The sequence below is a fragment of the Pinus tabuliformis genome, chromosome J (assembly GCF_031772625.1).
Source record: "Pinus tabuliformis cultivar Carrire ecotype Pingquan chromosome J, CPIR1, whole genome shotgun sequence".
In the NCBI taxonomy this organism is placed as follows: Eukaryota; Viridiplantae; Streptophyta; class Pinopsida; order Pinales; family Pinaceae; genus Pinus; species Pinus tabuliformis.
The window spans coordinates 121,250,386-121,276,554 of record NC_142295.1 but is presented as its reverse complement, the minus strand read 5'-3'; the positions used below and the strand labels follow the sequence as shown (position 1 = coordinate 121,276,554).

General features: G+C 40.2%; 1 protein-coding gene and 1 pseudogene across 1 annotated transcript; one reads left to right on the top strand and one right to left on the bottom strand.

The window, feature by feature from the left end:
- Window positions 1–2,251: 2,251 nt before the first annotated feature.
- LOC149225876 (pathogenesis-related protein 1-like) lies at window positions 2,252–2,982 on the top strand. Its single transcript, XM_089375160.1, has 2 exons — window positions 2,252–2,419; window positions 2,539–2,982. The coding sequence occupies exon 2, from the start codon at window positions 2,580–2,582 to the stop codon at window positions 2,796–2,798; it is 219 nt and encodes a 72-aa protein (XP_089231286.1). The 5' UTR covers window positions 2,252–2,419; window positions 2,539–2,579; the 3' UTR covers window positions 2,799–2,982.
- Window positions 2,983–7,355: 4,373 nt separating this feature from the next.
- On the bottom strand, window positions 7,356–8,014 carry LOC149225875 (ADP-ribosylation factor 2 pseudogene; annotated as a pseudogene).
- Between the last annotated feature and the right edge of the window lie 18,155 nt (window positions 8,015–26,169).

Below are 26,169 nucleotides of genomic sequence, written 5' to 3'. Positions count from 1 at the left end.
GATCCCCTTGCAATCTATCTCCTTGGCTCCACTGCCCACCCCCACAACGAGAATGACCACGTCGCCACAACATAGGTGGCCTATTGAGTAAACTACACCCACCCTCAACAAATGGTCGTTCTAACTATGTACAAACGATGCCTCTCTTCTGGACCCACCGAGGTTTGACAATTGAAGAGGGCTACACCAACCCCAACTGAGAATGGTCGGGAAGTTGTAGTTTCCCTAGGAAACCCACCTCAAATCCCAAATACACACTCTAAACAATGAACAACAGACGCCCACAATGGATTGTGGTCACTAAGATAAAAAAGAAGATTTGGAAGGGGCGTTCCTAAACCCAACACTCCAAGGACTCCAATAGCCAAGCGCCCAGAGCAAGAAAATTCTCCACGCTCCTGACACTAACCAGCAGCGACTAAGAAGTGCCAAACTTGTCTCTGGCCCATAGATCTCTGATAGAAGAAGAATAACACTAAACTTCCTAAATAAAAATAGAGCGGGATGATTATCCCCTTAAATTTGTTTAAATTTTGTACATAACACAAATTCAAGCAACCTTGGGAGAAAACTAGGCCGGAATACTAGAGAAGACCGAATAATCCACCCAAAATGGAGAGATTGGCAAAAAATTACCTGAGATAATCCACTAACATGCAACACGACCTTCCTTGCGTTGCACAACCAGACCGCTTGGAAGGATCCTTGCAATGGGTTGTCGCCTTCACCACGAATATTTCCATCAGTGTAAAGGCCCAATAAATCAGTTGAACCCGGGTCCCAGATTACAAACTGAGCAACAAGAGGAACTTGCAGTTCATCCTTTTTAGACCTCTAAACCACTATGCAAAACACACCTCTAGCAGTGAAGCAACTCAGGGCTCGGAGAAGTCCACTTGTAGAATTGGAGCCAACATTTCCATCCTCTGCTACAAATTTCATAGCACTATTGTTCCAAATGATTTTCCATGTTAGCAACCTCCCTAATATTCCTTCCACCGTCTCAAGAACATTCATCGAGCAGATTCTCAACGCTCTTGCACCAACACGTTTATGAATTAAGATGGTCACGTGGGGGATAATCATTCCCATCTTCGATAGTACTTCCCTTGATCGTCACCCCAGCCGGGAGATTGATTTTGTCTATTAGTTAGAATACATGTTTCAATTATTTACTTAAATTTATTCAACTTTTATTTTTTAATAATATAACTTTTAATTTAACATTTTTATTAAAAATAAAAATATTAAATAAATAATTAGTTTAATGTGCCTATTTTGAAATAGTAATTTAGAATTTCAATCTAGTTATCAATATTTATTAGGCACATGTTAGAGATTTAACATCCATAGAATATTACAAGATATTCATAGGAGTATACAGTGATCAAAAGTTGAGATTTATCTAATTTATATTAAAAAGTTTTGATTAATAATAATAATAAAGTTATAATTTAGTTAATTTTATGATTTTTTTAGTTTTAGTAATGTAAAACCTATTATGAAATGTTTTGATGCTTATTATAAATAGATGTCTATTAGACTTAATTTATATAATCATAACATTTACTAGACTAAATTTATATAATTGCAATAGTTTTAATATTTTAAATATAATATTTTATACAGTGTAAATAAGTATGATGGTTAAATAGATGTTTTTTCACTAAAATATAATCAAAAATTACAAATTCACATCCCAAGAAAATAAAATATAATTTGTATGCATACCTTTAATTAACTTTAATTTTACTATAGTTAATTTTGTTTTCACATGGAAAGAGGATAAAATATAATATGCAAACATACCTCTAATTAACTTTAATTTTATCATAATTACAATTTTGTTAGTAAACACATCATAGAAATACATTCCATTTGCTTCTCATACATATTTCTTTGTTGTAATTATTGTTTACACTTAAATTTATGACATGACCTGTTTTTCGCGTTCAAATTCTACATTCTACAGTCGTCTTACCGACATTTTACGGGAAATCGGTGATGGGGTTCGCAGTTGCACTAACCTGCCTTTTCCATTATTGCCTTTGACATTCTCGACGGCATACGATTGCAAAGAATTCACTCAGGATCACATTACGCCGTGATTGTGACATCTAACGAACTACCACTACTCTTAAATGCACCGTTTTGGGTGTTAGCCTTTATATACCGTTTCTTCCTCCTCCTCAGTGCACACCACAACAAGCAGCTTATATTTCTTGTTGTTGATAGACTTCTTTAGGGACTGCACCAAGTGAAGATTTGAGTGAGGTGGAAGCAAGGAGATTATGGAACGCCCTAGTGAAGGACAGCCACAACCTCCTTCCAAAGATTTTTCCTTATTTTTTCTCTTCCGTCACCTTCCTGCAGGGAGATGGAGGAGTCGGCACCATCAAGCAGCTCAACTTCACCCCTGGTATTATGGCTATAAAATCAACATTAATGGGGATAAATCAAGATTATATTTCAGCTTCTAGTTTTTTCCTCTATTGACTTAGAGTGCAGTTATAACGGTTTTTCATTTTCATGTCTCAGCTAACAAGGATTTCAGCTACGCGAAGGAGCGAGTCGATGAAATGGACGAGGAGAAGATGGTGTTCAAGTATACCACCATAGAAGGAGGGCTGCTGGGCAAGAAACTGAGTGCCTCAAACTTTGAGCTCAAAATCGTTCCCAGGAAAGAAGGCGGCTGTGTGGTGACTTGGATCTGCAACTACGAAACCCTCCCTGGCGCTCCGGTTGACGAAGGCAAAGCACAAGAGATGAAGGAACAGACTAATGCCATGTTCAAGTAGATTGAGCAGTATCTGCTCTCCAACCCCACCTTGTACTGCTAAATCTACATCTCTATCTGTCCAAACTATGTTTTATGGAACGGGCTATCTACAATAAAAGCGGAAATGGCTATGATATCTGTACCTTCTGGTTATCGTTTTACTCGTCGCTAATTACGTCTCTGCAACGTTGCATTGTTATGAATCCGACGGACTATTATATTGCATGGTTTTTTTATCGGTTTATCATAATGCAATAATCATGCATATATTTTTTAAATGATATTTATATGTTCTGTTATTCACACTGAAGATATTTTCAATGCCCTTAATCGTTACAATAACTCAAAAATATCCTCAAGTGCAGTCCGATGAAATCCCCATAACACTGCATTTTAATCTATTGTTAACCACATTAAACGATTATGGATGCCTGCTATGTTGGAATGTTTGGAAATAGGAGGATTGTGAGCAACCCCTTCAGACTAGGATATATCACCGCAACTGTACTTAGATCTAAAACTCTACGTTCCTGGACAAACTCATAGAAATATCAGTATTTCCATTTGAAATATTGTCTTGTTAAACTTCATTTTCTTTTTGTGTTGTACTATAGTTGAAATTCCTTAGCAGAGACAACCATACAATTTACAATTTAAAAGAGGAGTTGTCTGCTGAAAGCATAAATTTGGCTATATCATAGATTTCTGGCCAGAAACCTGTAAAAAAATTCCAAAAATCAGAATGTTGGAGTGTTTGAATCACTTATTTATTTTTATGGTGGAAATGGATTCAGCGTCATCAAGAATCTCTAGGGCACCCAAAATTTGAAGTTTGATAGCTATAAACCACAATTTTTTGAATTCTAACAATTTTTATCATCATCTTGCCAGAATTTGCATTATTTTCTGGACTCTTTAGACTACGCTTGCTGACTATATCATTCTTGATATCATTTAACTTCTTTGGATATATTAGTCAGCTTTGGAAAAGTAATATTGAAAAGAACTAAAATTTTATGGATAAATGTAAAAACATAGTTCTATGACAAAGGGTCAGCAACAATTAAATAATTAAACTATAAAAAAAAATATTATAATCAATAAAATACATTAATGGAAAAGCTTGAAAAAACATTGTTATTAAAAAAAAGAATACAATAATTATAGGTTAATAAATATTTATTGTTAAAAATAAATATGATAATAAATGGAACGAAAATATTTATTATGGAAAAATTTATATATTTAATTTATGAGGACACTTCACAACTTCACTGTTATTAGAAAGAATACAACAATTAATAGAAAGTCAGACATGAATGATTACAAGTTAATAAATATTTATAGTTAAAAATAAATATTATAATGAATGGAAAGAAAATATTAATTATGGAAAAAGTTATATTTTCAATTTTTTTTATAATTAATTTATGAGGACACTTGGCCATTTTTTTCTTTTGTTTTAAACAATTATTAAATCTAACAAATTGATTTTAAACCACAGAAAACTAGTCATCCACCCATCAAAAATTAGAAATTCAAAAATTAATTTCATTTTCTAAAAAAATAAATTTAATATTTAATTTTACCAAAAATTTAATAAACTTTGCAAATAGTTTTTAAAAATTTGCAAATTAATCAAGAGTGAAAGTATTTTGACTCAAACTTATTACAATAAACTATGCCTTCACCAAGGACAATTTTATGGGTTAAATTTAGTAAATGGCTTCATATTTCATGATGATGATGATGATGATGATGGTTAACGTCCATTGTGACCAAATTGGTCTATCGGACCTATAATTTCTTAATTTCTAGTTGTCTGGCTCCTCGTCTTTCTTGGCGAGATTGGTGATGTAGCTTTCTTTTTCTTCTCTACGGTCTTCCAACTTTCTTTATCTTGCATCTCCTTCATCTCTTCTGGTTCTTGCGACATTGGTGTTTTAGCTTCGCGATCTATTGTGTTCGTCCTTTTGGAGATAGTCGAAGAAGAAGTTTGGTCTAGGAGATCTGCTTTGCTGTTAAATGAAGAGTTATTTTGTGCGTTATTCGAAACCTCATAACTGTCGATGCTTGAGGGTTTGTTGAGTTCACCTTTTTGTTGTTGGGCGGGGCTTTCCCCCTGCTTGTCTTGAGAGTTGTTTCTATCTTGCTCGATTTCTTGTAATTCAGAGTTTTCTCGAGAATATTCTTCTTGGATGACAGTGTAGTGTTCTTTTTGTGCTCCTTCCCAACATGTACATCTGTGGTGATTTTTTCTAGCAGAATTTTTCTCGGAGGCTTTTGGGCAATTTTTGGCTAGGTGGCCTGTCTCAAAGCAAGATCGACATCTGAAGAAGACACTTTCATAATCGAGTTTCTGGTTCCACAGATAGTCTTTACTTGTTAGGTGTATTTCAGTTGGGAATCCGACACTGAAGTCCATTTCCACACAGATGCGTACATACGTGGTTCTGGCATATTCCTTTGTGTCTGGGCACCTGCAGTAAAATTTCCCAATTGCATTTCCAATGGTCTCTAGCGAAGAGAAATTCCAGAGATGCAAGGGTAGGTTTGGCAATCTCACCCAAACTGGTGTTGAGGTTATGACTGTATAAAATAACTAACTAATTCCTATTTGGTATAAGAATGATTGGCCCAAACTTTATAGGAAAAATTTAGTATATTTTAAAATTGTCAAAATTTCAAGGATTATATAAAAACATTTAAATTTAACTTTTTTTAACAAATTTATTACCAAATATTTTAAAGTTTGCATATTACAGATTAGAAAAATTAACCAAAATTTTTACACTTCAAAACAATTTTTCATCTTTAAAGTTAAAATTTTTCGTGAAAATGTAAACTAGCATAATTACCAATTATAATTTTTTCTTTTAAATACATTTCTATTCTTAAAATTTAAAATTTTCTATGTGATTGTAAACTAGCACAATGACCAAACATATTTGATATACATCTCGTGAAACCTAATTAAGAATAGTATATGTGTCAATGAGGTGATAGTGATGTGTGTGTTCAAGTTATCTATACAAAGTTAATCCATGTCGGTGAGCTGATAATGATGTGTGTTCGAGTTATTTATATAAACTTAATCTGTGTCAGTGAGCTGATAGTGATGTGTGTGTCATGTGTGTGAAATCTAAAGATTAACGTAGCTATTTTTAGCGGTTTTGAATCTTTATAATCATATAAACTTTGAAAATTTGAATTGAGTAAGCAATGTGATTGAACAATAGCTAGAGTTTTGAGTGTGTTAACCTTACCTTTCCTCTCGAATATTTATAATCATGTAAGATTTGAACAATTAAATTAAGCAAGAAATGTAATTGAAAAACAACTCCGATTTTGTTCGTGTTAAGTTTATGTTTCCTTCTCTGTCTATTTATCAAATTGATATGAGAGCGATGTTTCAGATAAAATTTGATAATGCAAACTATACACATTGATCAATTTTGATATTACGTATATATACAAGAAGTGTTGCCTCAAGATAGGGAAACCATCTTGGACACACAATTAGTTAGTTGAGAGAATATCTCAACCACATACCAAACTACAAAAATATAGATATAACGACTCCTATAGAGTAGGAACAAACTCCTTTACATAGAAAGTCACAACTGAGACAAGTAGGAATTACATTTTCCATCACTCCCCCTTAATGACTACTTGTCTCGAGATCAATCTACAAGATCTATATCACATCTGGTCCAGTCTGGTAATTACACCTTATACCTTGTTAATGCAATTGTCGATGTCCATATAAAGTAACAACCATCTACGGGAAAGCATGGGTTCTAAACCACTGTAACCGTGAGTCTACTAGGAAGTCCTTCACATACATGGTTCACCCAACCTCTCGATGAACTCCCCCTAAATATAAAATTTCACCTCATGGAGTCTAAAGCCAATATGGCCCACCCAAGTGTATCCATCCCACATGACACACTCTTCCAGGTTGTCAAAACTCTCTAATAGAGGGAACACATAACAAAGGGTATGCATGCCTCTCTAGGTCTTATAGCAGGTACATAAAACATTTGAAGGACCACAACTAACCATTACAAAACAATATATGAAATGTAGATATGTTTTAATTACAATATGTGAGTCATAATACACCATGATCATGAGTCTATTCCATAAACTCACACAATCTTGATTGTCCACCATCCCTTAGTATATGATGCATCTCCTCTAATTCCATATTCAGTGTCATGTCTTCATCATATCTCGCAAATTTTTGTATTTTCAGATTGACCAGTTCCAACACACACTAAAAAATTGTGACAATAGTTGGTCAGACCAATGTCACCAACCAGAAGTATTATGACATGACATAATTATTATTAAAATCATCAACACTAGCCCCAAATTCTTGCATTTCAACTTGATCGCCGACACCTTTATGATTCGACCATCAATTTCCAGCTACCCATTTAGATTCCATGCAGCTCAAGCAACTTCAAATTTTGTAAATCAAACAAATCACCATAGTCCTCTACGCTCCCTGGCTCGGGAATGGGAAATAGTTGGTGACCTCCATAACGCTTCAAATATTCAAACCCATAGAAGAAATTGAATAGTAGTCAAAATTCACTTTGACTGCACTTATTTCTTCAAACTGTCTCTGACAAAAACTCAAATAAGGCGACATTGCCCTACAAAAATTCCAGGAACCCAGTTCACCATATTTCTTCAAGCCTTGTTTGCAATGTTGTTGGAGAGCCAATCGAAGCCCTCATCAGAAGTGGTACAAGTGCTTTGGATATACCAGTGACACTACCTAAGGGGATACAACCCAAGTTTGTCAGTGATCCCTACAACATTCATAGCATTTGGAAGATCTTTCTTATTTGCGAACACAAGTAATATAGCATCACGTAGTTCATTCTCATTCAACAATCTATGTAGTTCATCCCTTGCTTCTACAACATGGTATATATCATTGCTATCAATCACAAAAATGAGACACTGAGTATTTTGGAAGTAGTGTCTCCATAGTGGACAGATCTTGTCCTGCCCCCCAACATCCCTCACAGTGAAGTTGATGTTCTTGTACTCGACGGTTTCCACATTGGATTCAATGGTAGGGATGTTTGTAACATTTTCTCCCAGCTTTAGCTTATACAAGATGGTTGTCTTACCAGTAGCATCGAGACCAACCATCAGAATGTGCATTTCCTTCTTTGCAAAGAACCAGCTCAAAAGCTTGGTAAAAGTGAGTCCCATCTTGACCACCTATTAGACATCCTGAGTTGAAGGATCAGATCTGAGATTCAAGGGGACAAGAATGGCTCCCCACAAAGACATCTGAGACTCCTCTCAAACACCTAGCACTACAAACGAAAAGGGGAGGGGTGATACTATGAATATCAGCCCCATTCCTAGTCCCAGTCCAAGTCTCGATCCCATCTTGACCACTTGTTAGAGATCCCAAGTTGAAAGGTCAGATCTGAGATTCGAGGGGAAATGAATCGCTCCCCACAAAGATATCTAAGATGCCTGTCGAACACCTAAAACTACAACCGAAAAGGGGAGGGGGATATACTATGAATGCCAACCCCATTCCTAGTTCTAGTCCAAGTCTCGATACTAGCATGCCTCTTGGCACTGAGTGATGATGTTAAATGCCAGATCTCAGTGAAGTTCTCACAAAATCGAGTCATATGACCGATACACATTGTCATCTTGAACAATGAAAACCATAATTTCTCCATCAGTTCAGCCCAAGCCAATCAACCTTCCACCAGGCCTCCCAAAATCACAGACCCCACCATTCACTAGCTCTCTAGTTCCACACACACTCATATGTAGCAACCCCCACGTAGGTCTACCTAAGTAGATCAATCATCCCTCCTCAGCGGCCACGCTTTGGATCTACAATCGCGCTCTTCGATTACCAACAACCGATCTACCAAACGAGATCCAATGCAATCAGAGTTTTCTAAACACACATCTAGGCCAAGCCACACGTCACTCCAAGTAAAAAAAAACTGATCTACAATTCACAGTCACATCGTGGCTCTTCACTGCTCCCTATGCCTGAATGAATGCAACTTTTATCCGGTGGCTACAACAATCTGCCAGGCAATCTTCCACTCAAAATGCGGGCCACAGACATGAATAAATTCAATCCATAGGCCGAATCAAAATTCTTAGTTCACGTTGGTCAAACAAAGGGTGATTTGATGCACCATAGCAGATGTCACCAATAGACTCTGCTCACACGGCCCATAGCAGTGATACCAACAATCGCTCACACCAGCCTTACAATTTGAAAATTTGATCACCAATTAAAAAAAATGATCACTACACTCCCTCGACCCTCACAATGTTGATCGATGGACAAAAAAGAAAACTAAAACAATACACATATACTTTCTTATTTCCCTAGCCCATGAGCGGCCAAGGAAGAAACCCTCACAGGCTCCGATACCAAGATAAAATTTGATATTTCAAACTATACACATTGATCAATTATGATATTACATATACAAGAAGTGTTGTCTCAAGATAGGGAAACTGTCTTGGACACACAATCAGTTGGTTGAGAGAATATCTCAACCACGCACCAAACTAGGGACATGTAGATATAACCTCTCCTATAGAGTAGGAACAAACTCCTTTAGATAGAAAGTCACAACTGAGAAAAGTAGGAATTACATTTTCCAATAGTTTCAATAGAGCCAAGGGAGACCCAAAGTCGACAGCTACAGTTTGGGTGAGAAGATATTTTTTTTTTGTTAAAGAAAGCCACAATAACGCACTGTACAATTTGTTACATGCTAATTATAATGCTGGAAGAAATGCTACACGCGTTATATTGCTGGCAAAGCTAGAAAGTTGTGTTCCACACAACAAATTTAACTCAAATTCTGCTGCAAAGAAAAAAGAAAAAATATGTGGGATATTTTTTAAAGTGATTTATTTTTTTTTAAGAGAATTAAAAGAAAAATAAAATGGTTTTTATTGAAATCAGATTTTAGGGATTTGCAAAAGTCTGTTAGTCTATAAAATTTTTATCTTTTGCTAAGCATGAAAGTGTGTTGGATTCGGATAAAACCTTTTTGTATCATAAGCTTGTAGCAATTCCAAAGGACTTGATGATCCTTTGAATATTTATCCATTCACCAATAGAGGACTCCCCACCAAATAGTAAATCGGTAACAAACATTAAATGTGTAATAGTGTGTTGTCTGGAAACATTAATTCCGGAAATATGGCCATTGTCTATCGCTTCCCGCAATTTTCTACTTAAACAATCAATCACAAGGAGGAAAAGTAGAGGGGATAGAGCGCAACCCTATCTAAACCCTCTGTGAGCATTGAATAATTGTGACGGAAACCCATTTATAATGACTACAAAATATGTGGTAGTAATACATGCCATAATCCAAATAATGTTTGTAGAGGAGATACCTATTTTGATCAGTACCATTTTAAGGAATTCACAATCTATGTAGTCGTGGGCCTTAATCAGGTCTACCTTTAGTAGATATGATTTTTGCTTCCGAGTTTTTATTGTGTGTATCATCTCCTGAATGATACCAATGGCATCCTGTATCTGTTTACCTTCTAAAAACCCAAATTGTTCAGCAGTGATGTGCTTCGACAAAACGGAATTGAGTTTGCATGCTATTAGGTTTGATATCATCTTATACACTAAATTACAATGAGAGATCGATCTATAATCAATAAAGGTCTCAGATTGGAGCGGCGTTCATGGTAGCTAGGGTTCAAGAATAATCTGCAACGTCAAGCTGTAGGGTTTGCAGTAAACCCTGCCAACTCTTATAGCTACAAGACAAACTACTAACGGAAAAAGGAGGTGAGAAAATCATGGGTAAACCTCACGGGGAGGGCACAGAGCCTCCCCCAAATGCCAATGAATAGGTTCCAATGCAGGAGGAAGCCTGCAAACAAACATTCCACGAGGAAATAGAAGAAGGACATGACACTCAAGGAGATAAAGAAATAGTTAACGAGGTCCCCAAAGCGACCTCCACCACATGCATGCCAGTTGCAGCCACGAGAGCAAAGATCGAGCTACCCAGCTGTAGGATCAACACACAAATCCAATATATGAAGGATCATGCCCTGATAGGGAAGTTTATTGGCTTTTGGCCCACAGAAAAAGTGCTTCAGGGATGGATCACGGCCAAATGGAATCCGAAAGGTCACATTACCCTGCAGTTAGGCCCCAAGGGATTCTTCACAGCGGTTTTCAACTGTCTGGAGGATAGAAATAGAATCATTGATGGAGGGTCGTATTTCTTTAACGTCGCTGGCCTGTACCTCAGAGATTGGGTCGAGAGATTTAACCCAGATAAAGAGGATCTCAGTTGGGCTCCGGTCTGGATCCGCCTCTACTCCCTCCCTTTGGAGTATTGGGATGAGGCATCATTACAAGATATTGGCAATGGTCTTGGCGAGTTCGTCAAAGTTGCAGAGGAAACTAAGCTTAGAAGATACACCTCGTATGCGCATATATGTGTTTATATGCACCTCAACGATGCCCCGTCGGATGCAGTAAGTCTCTTTCATGACGATTTTGAATGGATCCAATCTATCGACTATGAACATGTTCCATTATGTTGTAGGAAATGTCATGCTCTTGGTCATCTATTTCGAGATTGCCCATCTAACCTAAAAAACCCTGTTACACAGTAATTTGTCACCATTTGTTACCGTCCCTGTTACCCCTTCCCCGCACTTTGGAGGACTCATTCCGGGACCTGTGAGAAGTGACATAACTTGAAAACACTTGCATTATGTTCCCCTAAGTATGGACTTCATATGCTTTGAAGACATCTCCTGTAGAATATCCTTAAAAAGTCCCCTTTTTCCATTAGCGCGGATCCATAGTGTATCACCCATGCCAATGGGGGAAATTCTCCAAAGAGGGCATGCCAGTTGGCGTTCTGTCTCAGAGTCTTACCCGCACCAACCAAGTTTGGGAAAGCTTTTTAACAAATGCACGCCCGAAAGTTTTTTCCTTTCGACTCATGAAGCTTTTCAAGGATAATGCCAATCTCATGGATGTCGAGATTCATCGTATCTCTATCCATAATAGCTTTTCGAGGATAATGCTGATCCCATGGATGTCTGGATTCATTGTATCTCTTTCTCCTCCTCCATCTATAAAAGCTTGTTCTGACGCATTTGACAAGCTAGTTTTTTAGCATAGGAAGAATTATACTGTCAAAAGTCTGAGAGATTGTTGTAAGAGTCTTCTTTGCATTCATAATCAAAGAGAGAGAGGCTTGTTCCCAATCTCGGCAAGCTTTGCAAGACATGTGTAGCTGATCACCCAGCCAAAGGAGGATTTGACGTCAGAACTTCGGTTGTATACTCCTTTGTTGATTATCAATAATAGATGACTATCATTATGGTTCCATTCTTGCTGTTCATTATGATGATGTTTGAATTATATCTTTTCTGACCGATATATAATTGCATCTATTGGATTTTACGCTTGTATTCGTATCGTTCTTTGCATGTGCAGGTGTCCATTCACGGAGATCGTGAGGATCGTGACCGGCCGAAGCAAAGGAACGGGAGTGTCAACTCTTCTACAACACTAGCGTTGGAATCCAAGTAGGTTCTCATAATCCACCTTTAATTTGCAATTAGGAACTTGCGTGATAGCATTGTTTGATTGTTGCTAGACCCATCTTGGGCTAGTGGGATCGCCTCTATCCGCAGAGGGGATTTACCTCTCCAACAATTTGGCGACTCCACTGGGGAAGCTATTTGTTGTTTGATTCGTAAACTTTGGACGGAGCCTGAAGTACGGCCAGGTAGCCTTCGAAACGCTATTGCTCTGCATTAGCGAAGTAGATCAACGCCACTTCAGTCAATCTCCAGTTTGGTTTACGAACTGAACAGCTTGGAGTTTGTCTTGTCTCTTTGGTTTTCTCTTGTTTTGATTGCTTAGATAGCTCTCGGGTTTGGATTCTTTGCTGTCTCTTGCTGCCTGGTCTGTTTGGTTACTGTCGACCAAGCCTTGGACTGCTTGTTTTTATTTTTAAGCTAGAAAACTTAATTGGCGCTCTTTTTTGCATGACAGTCGCGCCAATTGGCGCAAGTTTCCAGTGTATAGCCCGCACCAATCATTAATTAGCGCAATTTTTCCGCCTGACAGTCGCGCCAGGCCTGTGAAATTTTCCAGTTTGCTTGTTTGCAGCCTTCCAAGCTTGGGTTTTGTGTCTAGCTACACCTTTTTCAATCACTTGAGTGTGTTAGAGTCTTGTTTGACTGGTTTTGAGTCTTTTTTTTTGAAAATTATTAATTTGATTTCCTTTGATCATTACTTGGAGGTTTGTATGAGTGTTAATCGCCTTTGAGTGTTTTTAGTTTATGATCTTTGGAACTCACACCCGTTTTTCTTGATTTGCACTTGATTGGTTCTTAGATTACATTAGAATCATCGTGTGTTTGAGAATTCTCTTGCATAGATCACACTTGCATAATTAGAATTCTCATTTTCAGGATATGAATGAAAAGTGTGCATAGATTACATTTGCATACTTTGGGTGTTTGCCATTTTCTATCAATTTCACATTTTAGCCCTAGGACATCTAGTGGATTTGTGCATCGAGCCTTCCGTAGGAGTTTTTGGTTCTTTGGTTGTCCAGTCGACTTCTTGGCTACTTTTTGCACTTGTCTAGTGGTTGTCAAAACTTTTTATTGTGTTCTTCGAGCAATTTACCTCTTTTTCGCTTAGATTTCGCTTGGCTTCGTTTTGGGCCTGGATCATACGGCTCATTGAGGTCTTTGTGATTTTTCTTGGTTTGAAAGATTGCCTTGGTGTTTCAGCGACTTGATTGTGTTTTCATTGAGTGAAATTTGTCTCTTTTACTCTTTGTTATTATCTCTCAAAATTTGTTTAGTGCACTTTGCCATTGAAAAGAAAACGAACAATCTCTTTTGCGTTGCATTAGTTAATGGAAATTAGAGCTTTTCATTGTTATTAGCGATTAGTGACTTTAAAGAAAAGTTTCGTTTATTGCCATTAGCTTCATTAGAGTTATTGTTGATTGTTTTATGGTCATTTTTGTTTGTGTGAAAGCTCTCAACCCTCTCGTAGTTAGCATTCATCGAACGAAATGATATATTTTGGCATATAGCTTGCATTTAGGAAATTGTGAGAGATTACATACGGTAAGACCTAAAAATTGAAACCTAATAAAAGATCAACCGTAAAATGAACTAAATGAATCTAACAACGCATTGGAACATAACGCACACATTCAGAGGTCTAGGCTAGAGACGTGCTCCGGCGTCGTTAAACCTAGTCACTTTTGTTTCACTCAAGGTTGGGTGATTCCTCCTTTCGTGACGCAATAGTGTTCTAGCATGGATTTGAGCTCCAACATACCGTCGAGTATATGGGGAGACCCCACTAGGTTATCATCCTTTATCCATAGGAAGCCGTGTCTGCCGCTTTACAAGCCGTAACGCACCGAACACAACATTCGGGAAGATTGACTGCCGTACGGAAAGTCCTTGGTTTTCATACGATTGCCAAGGTGTATAAGCAGATTTACGGATTGTCTAGTAAACCTTTTGCCTAGTTTCTCCAGAGTAATCACTTTCGTTCCTTTTCGGACTCCCTAAAAGAAAAGGTCCATCTGAGCACTTGTCACTTCAGGCTCATTAAACATTCGAAGGCGACTAGAGTCATCATTTTGTCCTTTTCTCGACTCTTAAAAAATGAAAAGGTCAAGTTATGTCCTCGTGTCTTAAAATTTATTCGGCCACGATTCAAATTTACCCGGTTAGATCTTGTTTGCGTTAGCTTGAGTAGGTTTCTTTCTCGTTTTCAATGGCAACCTTCCCCGAGTCTACCGGCCAAGGTGTACCCCCGGATGGAAACCCTAGTCCATTTCCTTCTTTTGGAAATGTCGGTGCTCCGTATATGGCAACTTTGTCTTTCCCTGGGTTAACCATCGGTTTGCCCGTATGGTTGTTTTCAACCTCGGTGGTCCCGAGTGTGATGACTCCTGTTCCACTCTCTCCTCCACCCGAACAACATCATGTTGATTCCAAGGTGGACCTCTCCCCTTCTTCGCCTGTTTCTGCGTCCTCATTTTCTACTTCGCCTGACGAAAGTCTAGATTCAAGTAACCAGGTGGCTAAGAAGAAGAAGAAGAAGAAAAAGAAGAAGAAGACTCCTAAGCGAGAGGTTAAAAGTACAACTCAAGTCGAGCCACCTTCTGCTCCTCCGCGGAAGGTCAAATTTCCTTGTAGATTATGCAAGGAGGATCATCTTCTTCGCGATTGTCCTGGCATTCCCAGGGTCGTAGAAGTATGGTCTCGTGATCCGGCCCACCCCTCATCGTCCTCTGGAGCTCATGGTGATGCTACCCTATCAGCTAGAAATGGTAAGGGAAAAGGGAAGATTCGAATCCCTTGTAGACTTTGTGAAGGCAATCATCCCCTTCACCTTTGTCCGCTCATGGATAAAGCCTCCATTGTATTGGAAAGTCTTACAGCTCCCTCACCCCAACTCCCCGTTGGTTATCAACGTCTCTCTGCAGCCGTAGATCATCCCCCTGCTGACCAAGAGATTGATTCACATTCTTCTCTTGTCCAGGCCCTTTTTCCCGAACCTGGCTGTGCCCAGCCTGTTCCAGACCAACCATTGGTCGGAAAGAGTGTCGACTCGAGTTCACCACCCGTCGACCACTCTGCTTCGGAAGAGCATAGTTCCCATGTTCTTCTCCTCTCCTCAGATTCTCCTGAATCCGAAAATGACTCTCCTATCCCAGCTGTTCCCGAGAGTCCTGCTTCAGTTCCTTTAGAGCAAGGGGCCAATCATACGATTCCCCCACCAAGTAGTTCAGTCGTTTCCTTCGACTGGAGTCGTTTGACTACCTCCCGTCTCCCATCCCATGTGCCTTTCTCGGTCACGGTACACGCCTATAATAAGGCGATACCTGGCACTATTTTGGATGAAGGTGCATCTGTTAGTCTTATGCCTGCCACTACTTGGCAAGCTTTGGGTTCCCCACAGCTTGTGCCAATCGCGTCGAATCTGACGGCTTTTGACGGAGGAACTAGTCAACCATTAAGGATCCTTCCAAAGTTCCCTATTACTTTGGGAGGCAAAACCGTCTATATAGACGTATCGGTTACCCAAGGTGCTTTAGATTTCAGTCTTCTCCTTGGCCGTGACTATGTTTATGCCATGGGGGCCCTTGTCTCTTCACTTTTCCGTGTGGTTTGCTTTCCGCGTGATGGAAGAATCATGACTATCGATCAATTATCGTTCGTTTGTCCACGGGTCCCTCCTGCGCAGTTCTCATCCCCTCCTGGTTTTCATCCACCAGTTGCATCTGCCCCACCGCAGATCAACTACGTGGCCACCTATCCCATGCCTGTATCCAGCGATGCCGTCATCGTGCACAGTGTCCTGGGGGCATTGGGTCCTGACTTCCGAGATGTGGTCCTTCCACCGGGAGTGGCATTCTCGGTAGCGTCCTGTTCATTATGATGAAGTTTGGGCGGAGCATAGTTCCTTTCCGGTGTCAAGCTCCTTAAAAAATGAAACTGGGTATGGTCGGAGCATAGTTCCTTCCGGTGTCAAGCTCCAAAAAAATGAAACTGGGTCTGGTCGAGCATAGTTCCTGGTCATGTGTCAAGCTCGTTAAAAAATGAAACAAGGGTTATGAGGATAGTTCTTTTACTGTGTCAACCTCATTAAAAAATGAAACAACTCCCTTTCCAATCGAGTCTTTTGATTAAGATCTCGTAAAATACCAGTCGAGTCTTTCATAGATCTCGAGAGTGAACCTTCATTCCATCCACTTTATTGAATGCAATGAAGCTGGGGGAGCATGTACCTTGTTTTGCGTCATTATGCTGGGGGCATGCGAACTTATAACAAGCATAGTTTTTTGTTTCAAGCTTGTGTAAACATGAAACCGAATCCAAGCAGAGTTCTCCATGGTTCAAGCTTGTGTAAAAATGAACCCATCTCATGATTGCCGTTTATCCGCTAAATTCTGTTAGATGAGCCTTGGTTGTTTTCATTCCATCGCCAACATCTCTTTGGCTGATCATATGCTTTCACTTGGTTGTTTATCCTTTCCTGAGGAACTGCAGCAATGAGTGGTTTTATTAGCTAGCCTCTTGACCATTATATGTTTTGAGCAGTTCCACCATTACCGGAACCAGTTGCTACCCTTTATACCACTCGTTCCTCTAGGACGTGTCTCCTTTTAAGCTCTTTTCTGACTCATAAAAGATGAAAAGATAGCCGAGTATTTTTCCTTTTTTGACTCGTTAAAGAGAATAAAAATGGAGGTCTACTTTCAGCTCTTTTCTGACCATTTAAATGTGAAAAGATCGCCGAGTTACCCCTCTTGACTCGTTAAACGTGAACAAGAGGCGGTCGTCTTTAAGCTCTTTTCCGACCGTGTAAAAAACAAAAAGATTGTCGGGCCCTTGTCATTTCAGGCTCGTTAACGGTTACGAAACGACGTGATCTCGATCGCTTTTTTACTTTTTCAAGTCGACGTCACTAAACATGAAAAGTACTCCTCGATCGTAATGGTCGGGCGGTTCTTTCGAGCATTGTTTTATAATTTTTCGGGCTCGAGAGACACAACTTTATGAAAAAGGACACCCTTGGAGTTTTCTTTTCCGCTGTCTTTTCAAACTCTCTAAACATGAAAAGACGTCGAGTTCTTCCTTTGTCAGACTCGTTAAAACTTGATGACACTGGAGTCCATCGAGATGACGTTTTAAAAGCATATGCTATCCCCGTCAAGCTTGTTGATAAAAAATAACTGGGGTACTCGCCGAGATGGTTGGGAAAATGGAACCACAATTATTGTCGTGTCGGCAGTATGTCGCTCTTGAACATGGCACTTGTTTGCATTCGTGTCTAGGTTGGGACATCTCATCTCGTTTTTCACTTGCCTCCGTGAGTTTGGGTGATCCTGTTTGACCTCTCATCTTCTCATTGCCTCATCGCCATGACCTTTGATCCATTGATGTCAAATACTACCAAGTCCACTGTCGTGCCGCCGATATGTTCAAGAGAAGTTGACCTCTGCGGAATAACAACCTCCCTTTGATAGCTCACATGATTCTGATTCACCACAACATTCCTCCTCTGTCTCGTGTCGATGATGTGGGAAACACTATGGCCCACCTTCGATCAAGGTCACTTCCTGTCGACTTGAGCTCATTATCCAGGAAGTTGATCTAGAGACTCCCTTCCGATGCCTTGGAGCCTACATGCCTCAATGGCAGGTTCTTCGTGTTCGACGTGACGTTTTCATCATTGGCCTCCGATCGAATGATTCTACAGGTGTTCGACGCCAGTTCACTGATTCACACGCCGTAGATTGTACCTATAGTACCTTGAGGACCATTGTCATTATTGGTGGTACCTCTCGCGTCTATTAACAGTTTTCATTATTGACTGGTAATCAGACGATGTTCATGCATGTTCGACTTCAACTCATGTATTCACATGCTTGAACTTGTACTTTTGTTCGGGTCGAGATGGAGCGCAAGACCCTGGATTTTGTCTGTTGGAATCCAGGCTGCGATTTTGTGGATTATTGTTACATGACTCATTCACTGGATGGTTGCGACCATGCCTGAGTCTATTCATCGATCCTCACCGGATGGCTACGCCCATACCATGGATCTAGATTATTATGTACTCTGTTATGGATGGCTGCACCCATACCACATATATCATGTACTTGAGCTATTAGTTGTATCTCTCTATGCAGATTCTCCGGCGGCAACTACATGTATTCTTGTAAAGCATTTCACCCCTCTCTCTCTCTCGGGCCTCATGTTTTAGGGGGCATTTGTTACACAGTAATTTGTCACCATTTGTTACCATCCCTGTTACCCCTTCCCCGCACTTTGGAGGACTCATTCCGAGACCTGTGAGAAGTGACATAACTTGAAAACACTTGCGTTATGTTCCCCTAAGTATGGACTTCATATGCTTTGAAGACATCTCCTGTAGAATATCCTTAAAAAGTCCCCTTTTTCCATTAGCGCGGATCCATAGTGTATCACCCGCGCCAATGGGGGAAATTCTCCAAAGAGGGCGCGCCAATTGGCGCTCTGTCTCAGAGTCTTACCCGCGCCAATCAGGTTTGGGAAAGCTTTTTAACAAACGCACACCCAAAAGTTTTTTCCTTTTGACTCATGAAGCTTTTCAAGGATAATGCCAATCTCATGGATGTCGAGATTCATCGTATCTCTATCCATAATAGCTTTTCGAGGATAATGCTTATCCCATGGATGTCTGGATTCATTGTATCTCTTTCTCCTCCTCCATCTATAAAAGCTTGCTCAAATGCATTTGACAAGCTAGTTTTTGAGCATAGGAAGAATTATACTGTCAGAAGTCTGAGAAATTGCTGTAAGAGTCTTCTTTGCATTCATAATCAAAGAGAGAGAGGCTTGTTCCCAATCCCGGCAAGCTTTGCAAGACATGTGTAGCTGATCACCCAGCCAAAGGAGGATTTGACGTCAGAACTTCGGTTGTATACTCCTTTGTTGATTATCAATAATAGATGACTATCATTATGGTTCCATTCTTGCTGTTCATTATGATGATGTTTGAATTATATCTTTTCTAACCGATATATAATTGCATCTATTGGATTTTATGCTTGTATTCGTATCGTTATTTGCATGTGCAGGTGTCCATTCAAGGAGATCGTGAGGATCGCGACCGGCCGGAGCAAAGGAACGGGAGTGTCAACTCTTCTACAACACTAGCGTTGGAATCCAAGTAGGTTCTCATAATCCACCTTTAATTTGCATTTAGGCACTTGCGTGATAGCATTGTTTGATTGTTGCTAGACCCATTTTGGGCTAGTGGGATCGCCTCTGTCCGCAGAGGGGATTTACCTCTCCAACAACCCCAGCCCCTCCTCCTTCCAGAAAATCAGATGTTGATGGATTCACCAAAGTCTCCCATCGCCGAAAGAATCTCAGAAAATCTGGATCTCATCCCAAGACCACTGCTAATATCCCCCCCAAACAGAGTACCAGGAACAGCTTTGAGTCCCTGGCTCAGCCAGATCTAAACAATCTTGAAACTCTGGCTCCCGCTAAGGAGCAGCCCAAGTCAAAAGCTCACTCAACTTCCACCAGCACAGTGATTCCTCCGAAATTAAAGCAAACCGTTGACCTTAGTTCTCCATCTCCCAGCCATTTTCCCGCCTGGCTCACTCAAAATATGGACGTAGATAATGAGCAGACTGCTCTAAAGGATATAAAAGGAAATACAGAAGAAAGGAATGAAACCCAGAATATGGAAGAGGAACCAGAAAGCATAGATATAGGACACCTGGATATTCTAGGCATAGAGCAAGCCTGTAAAACAAAAAGTTATGACAAAATTCTAGAAAGACAGTTGGACAATCTGGAAATAATTTTATCAATAGCACAAAGAGAGCAAACCCTTGGAATATAGCCTGGAAGCAATGGGATTCAAAGATCCTCAACAAAGAAAACAAGAAAAGAGGAAGGAAAATAGATATTCAACGAACCATTCGCATCGGGGAAATGCTAGTGGAATCCGGAAGATACTCCAAGCTCACGAAGTACTATACTACCCTCTCTAATATCTCATCATGAAGCTCATCTCATGGAACATTAGAGGGCTTAACAGCCCCGGGAAGTACAGATCGATAAAAAGCATGGTTCAGCAAGAAAAACCAAGCATTTTCTTCATACAAGAAACCAAGTGTAACTCAGCAACTCTGGAAAAAACCATGGCCAAAGCTTGGCCAGGTTGTACTGCAATTGCAGTAGATGCATTAGGGGCATCAGGAGGTCTTGCAATCATCTAGAACGCACAGACAATCACGCTCTCCAACTTACAAGCGAACAAGCACTTCATTCAGGCTTTGCTCCATATAACAGGGACAAATATCCATGGGCATTTAACAAATGTTTACTTTCCCCAGGAAGCTACTCAAAAGATAGACATATTGAATACTCTATCAATAATCAACACTTAAAGGACCCACCCACTCTGGATAACGGAGGGGACTTCAACATGATTACCAAATTGGAGGAAAAAAGGGGAGGCAGAAGAAGACTAGATAAAGAAAGTTGTCATCTAAAGGACTTCATCTAGAATAACTGACTCATTGATCTACCCTTCAATAATGGAGTTTTTACCTGGAACAATAAAAGAGCAGAGCCTCATCAAATAGCCTCACAATTAGATCAATTCCTTCTCTCTGATAATGCTATCCATTTAGGCAGAGACCTCTCAGCCTCAATTTTGCCCCTCACGGGTTCTGATCATTGGCCAATCACTCTCCAATGGACCAGACCAGGAAACATTGCACGTTGACCCTTTCGCTTTGAACCCTTCTGGCTGTCACATCCAGATTTCAACAACTTCATCAACACGATCTGGAAAAGCTTCAAGCCTTTGGAGGGATCAAAAATGTTCCAATTCCACCAAAAACTAAAAAGTTTCAAATTTCATATCAAACAATGGAACCAGTCTACCTTTGGGAGTATAATTCAGTCACAAAGAACACTAAATAAAGAAATGACAGAACTGCAACATAAAATCATCATAGAAGGACGAACAGAGCAACTTTCGGAGCAGGAAACACACCTAAAATCTCAAATCCTGGAAAGGGACAAGCAAGAAGAAGTTCTTTAGAGGAAAAAATCACGGGTCAGGTGGCTAAAGGATGGTGAAAACAATACAAAGTTCTTTCACCGCTCTACGATCCAAAGGAGAATGACCAACACCATTACCCATATCCTAAATAGCCAAGGAGAAAAAGTTGAGGACCATGCAGCCATAGAACAAGAACTTCTGACATACTTCAAATAGGTTCATCATGAGACTCAAACAGATAGGACAGAGGTCATTGATAAAATAATCCAATACATTCCAAAGATCATCACTGAGGAACATAATCAGTTGCTCCTCCAGCCGATTACTTTACATGAGGTGGAAAAAGCAGTCCAACAGCTAAAAGAAGGAAAGGTGCCAAGTCCTGACGGGTTTACCTCTAACTTCTTTCACAATTTCTGGGAGATGATCAAATTGGAGGTTTGGAAGGTCATGGAAGAATCTAGATCCAACAGATGGATGCTCCCATCCATGAATGCCACTTTCATTACCCTCATTCCTAAAGAAGCGCAGTCTAGAACCCCTGACAAATTCAGGCCTATAGCGCTGTGCAATGTCATTTACAAAATAGTCTCCAAAGTCATTGCTTCAAGGCTTAAACCGTTGCTCCCTTTACTTATCTCCCCAAAGCAATTAGTGTATGTGGAGGGCAGGCAAATCACGGATGGCATTATACTAACGCACGAAATCATCCACTCTTTGAAGCAGCATAAAAAAGCAGGTATGCTACTTAAGATAGATCTATCTAAAGAATTTGATAGTCTAAGCTGGAGTTATATTCAAAAAATGCTAAATGCCTTTTGTTTTTACCCTCAGTGGGTCAGATGGGTTATGAGTCTCATTTCATCCACCTTCTTCTCCATCCTCATCAATGGAATTCCTCCCTCCCCCTTTCATCCTTCTAAGGTATTCGTCAAGGAGATCCCTTATCCCCCTTTTTGTTTGTTATCATGGCGAAGGTCTAGGTAGATGCATCAAAGATGCACTTCACTCACAGCAACTATGAGGCCTCTCCTTTCCCAACTCCCCTCCCTTCACCCATCAGCAATTTGTAGACAATAACATGCTTTATGAGCACCCCTTTTTCCAAGAAGCTCGCAAGTTAAAATCTTTGTTAAACCTTTTTTCAGCTGCCTCTGGAGCTTCTATAAACCAAGCCAAATCTCAAATTTTCTTCTTTCATACCCTTGCAGTTACCCAAGCCTCCATTGCTTGGATTCTAGGTTTCCCGATAGCCACTCTTCCTTCTAACTACCTGGGAGCTCCCCTTACTGATGTCGCCTTGAAACACTCCTCATGGAATTTGCTCCTTGAAAAATTAGAGGTGCGTCTCTCTTCTTGGACTCACAGATCCCTCAACTTGCCAAGTCACCTCCTCTTAATTAAATCTGTTCTTCAATCTATGCCGTTGTATCTTTTCTCAATCTTAGCAGTGCCTAAATGGGTTCTCAAAGAAATAAAAAAGCTCCAACAATCCTTTCTATGGGGTAACTTAGGTCAGAAACACAAATGGGCTCTTGTTAAATGGGAAAAAGTTTGTCTTCCTAAGCACTTAGGAGGGACTGGGCTCCGTGATCCTCATCATAGCAATGCTGTTATGGGAGCACGTATCTGGTGGAACTAGCTCACTGCACCCCACACTCCTTAGGTCACTCTAAGGACAGCCAAATATTCCAATAACAGACCTGCTGAGGATCTTATTCGACTTACTGATATAGGACCAGGTTCATTAGTCTAGAATGCAACAAAGCAACATAAAAATCTAATTCAGCAGCATAGCTTTTGGGAGGTTAGGGACGGTACTATTGCAAGATTCTAGGAGGACTCCTGGCAGCAACAACATAGATTAAAAGATTTGATTAATCCTCACCAAATTCCTAATTTGGAAGCTCACAGGTTTGATAAGATCAATCAATATTGGAAGCCCACCCTATCGCATGGCTTCAGGCATTGGGTCAATCCTGATCACATTATCTGGAATGGCTTGGAGTCAGATCAACTGATCCTTGGAACGGAACTCTCCAATTGGAAAATCAGATATTCAGAAAAGAAGGATGTACTTAGATGGGGATATGAAGGCAGGGGAATGTTCACAACACATGAAGCCTACAACATAATCATAAAAGAGTCTGCATTCAAAGATCCACTGTGGACAGCTATCTGGGCTCCCAACTTATGGATGAAGGTGTCCACTTTCCTCTAGCTGCTTTGTCAGAACAAAATCCTCACTTGGGATAATCTACGAAAGAGAAACTTTCATGGACCTTCCATCTGCCCCAATTACAATCAGGAAGAAGAAACCACTTTGCATATCATGAACACATGCCCTCTGGCTCATAAGCTCTAGGAAAAAGTCAGTTGTAGATGTCAAAGGGATAGCAGAATCAAGGAAGACATCCCTACCACTATTCGCAATTGGGTAAGAAATCCTTATAAGAGCAAGATTCTTAACTCCTTATGGAAGCTTATCCCCGACCTGCTTATGTGGACTATATGGAAGGATAGAAACAAACGCATCTTCAAGAATCAGTCAACGCCTATGGACAGCATCTAGAACAATGTCTGTCAAAACCTCAAGGAAACTCTTCTACTCCAATCTTGGCATGACGGCGACCTCCCCTCACTGCCACAGGAAAAGACTATTTGGGACAACTCAAATGTACATTGGAATCAAGAATTGAAAATTTCAGCCAAAACTATAGCAAAAAGTCCAATCTCAGACAAATGGATCCCTCCTCCTCAGAATGTGTTCCAACTGAATTTCGACGGAGCCTCAAATGGCAATCCAGGTAAAGCCGAGTTTGGAGGAATTTTCAGAGATCATAAAGGGCCCATCCTTCTAACTTTTCTAGGCTCGAAAGGATGGGACTCTAATAACTCAGCAGAGCTTGAAGGGTTATGGCAAGGACTCCTTTTAGCTCAATCACATGAATTTTTACCTCTCATCATTGAAGGGAACTCCCTCAAACAAAATTGGCAACAGTTGGAGACTAGCCGAAAGACTGGAAATTGTTGAAGATTGGCTCAGAGCCCACAGAGTAGTTAATTTCAAACATATTCATCAGGAAGGCAATAAGGTGGTTAACCTTCTTGCCAACATAGCAGTGGAGAGTAACACTACTCTGAAAGCTAATGAATTATCTTCTATTGCAACTGATGCACAGATGAAGGAATTCAATGAATAGTTGAGAAGGAGATGACTCAGGAAGGCGCTCCTAGTCGCAGTAATTACAGGGATACTAGTAAGAACGCAATGGATGAATCCCTCTTCACCTCACATGGCCTGTTCGGTGGCATTCAGCATGGTGCTTCAAGTTTTGAAAGGCCTACCATGCAGGCTACGATGGCAATGGTGATCAACGATTAAACGAGGACCGTCGATCGCGCACACGGATCGATGGCCCAAACCACATCAGCAGATCGCAGAATGGGGAGACCAAAGTGCAAGGCATTTACATATAGCAATATGCGATTTTGATCAGATCGCATCGCAATATCGCATCGGAGGAAACCAAGGGGCGGAGCCTTTACACCTTCATATGTGTGATGCGATGATGTAGGTTGCGATGGCTATGGTGATTAGCGATTAAACAAGGACCGTCCATCATGCACGTGCATCGACGGCCTAAACCACATCGGCGAATCACAAAATGGGGGGCCCAAAGGGCAAGGCCTTTACATACAGCAATATGGCGATCAAATCACATCGCAATATCACATCGGCGGAAACTAAGGGGCGGAGCCTTTACACCTTCATATGTGCGATGCGATGATGTGGACCCGACGGTACTCTAAATATTATTTGATAATATTTGAGGTCTGCAGAAAATCTAGTTTCATTGCATTTTCAATGTATTTTGATATATAATGAAATAACGAAGGTGGGGGAGAGACTCATGGAGGTGGGGGAGAGCCACACGGCACCGGTTCCAAGGATGTGGTGGATGACATGGCAGATGAGTGGGCTTGCCCAATCATCGAGGAGCCCATTCCATGATGAGGCTTCCAGGCAGTGGATGTGGCTGATGGAGTATAGGCAGGGGCTCCCTGATGATAGTTCAAGGCCGGCTGTGGCAGCCCAGGTGTTCATTATCTGGTCTTTTTGGTTTTTGCTAGTGTTTCATGGGTTTTGGGTTCCTATCTGGACGAATCGTCAAGGAACCATCTTACTGTTTCTTTTGTGGGGTCTGGACTTGAGAAGTGATACCATTTTTGAGGTTTCTGCTCTCACTAGACTGGTTTCCCCAATGTTGGGGCAGTCCAGTTTTTGTTGATACTCTACGATACCTTGGTCGAGGCCTTGTCCTCTTTGTATCTTTCTGTACATATTAATAGATTACTTTTACCTAGAAAAAAAAACAAAGGTCCCAGATTTCTCCTTCTTATATATCAGTTCTATGAATGTGGCATTCGTGGCCCCCGAAATGTATCAATGGATCCTTGATTCTTCAGCAATCGCCAAAAGGTCTAGCATCATCAACTTAATGAACTGTAGAAATAATTCTACCCCCCACCCGTTTGGTGTAAGACTCTTTTCCTTTGCACAATCCTTCAATATCTCTGTCAACCCTGCACTCATAATCAGTTGTCCTGGATTTTCGTTATCCTCTTCGAAGAACATGTTGGGGACAAGAGAAATATATTCCATTTGGGATGAATAATCATGTTTCTGAGCCTTGTATAGCCCTTTAAAATGTGTAACAACTTCTTGTTCTATAGTCGATTGAGT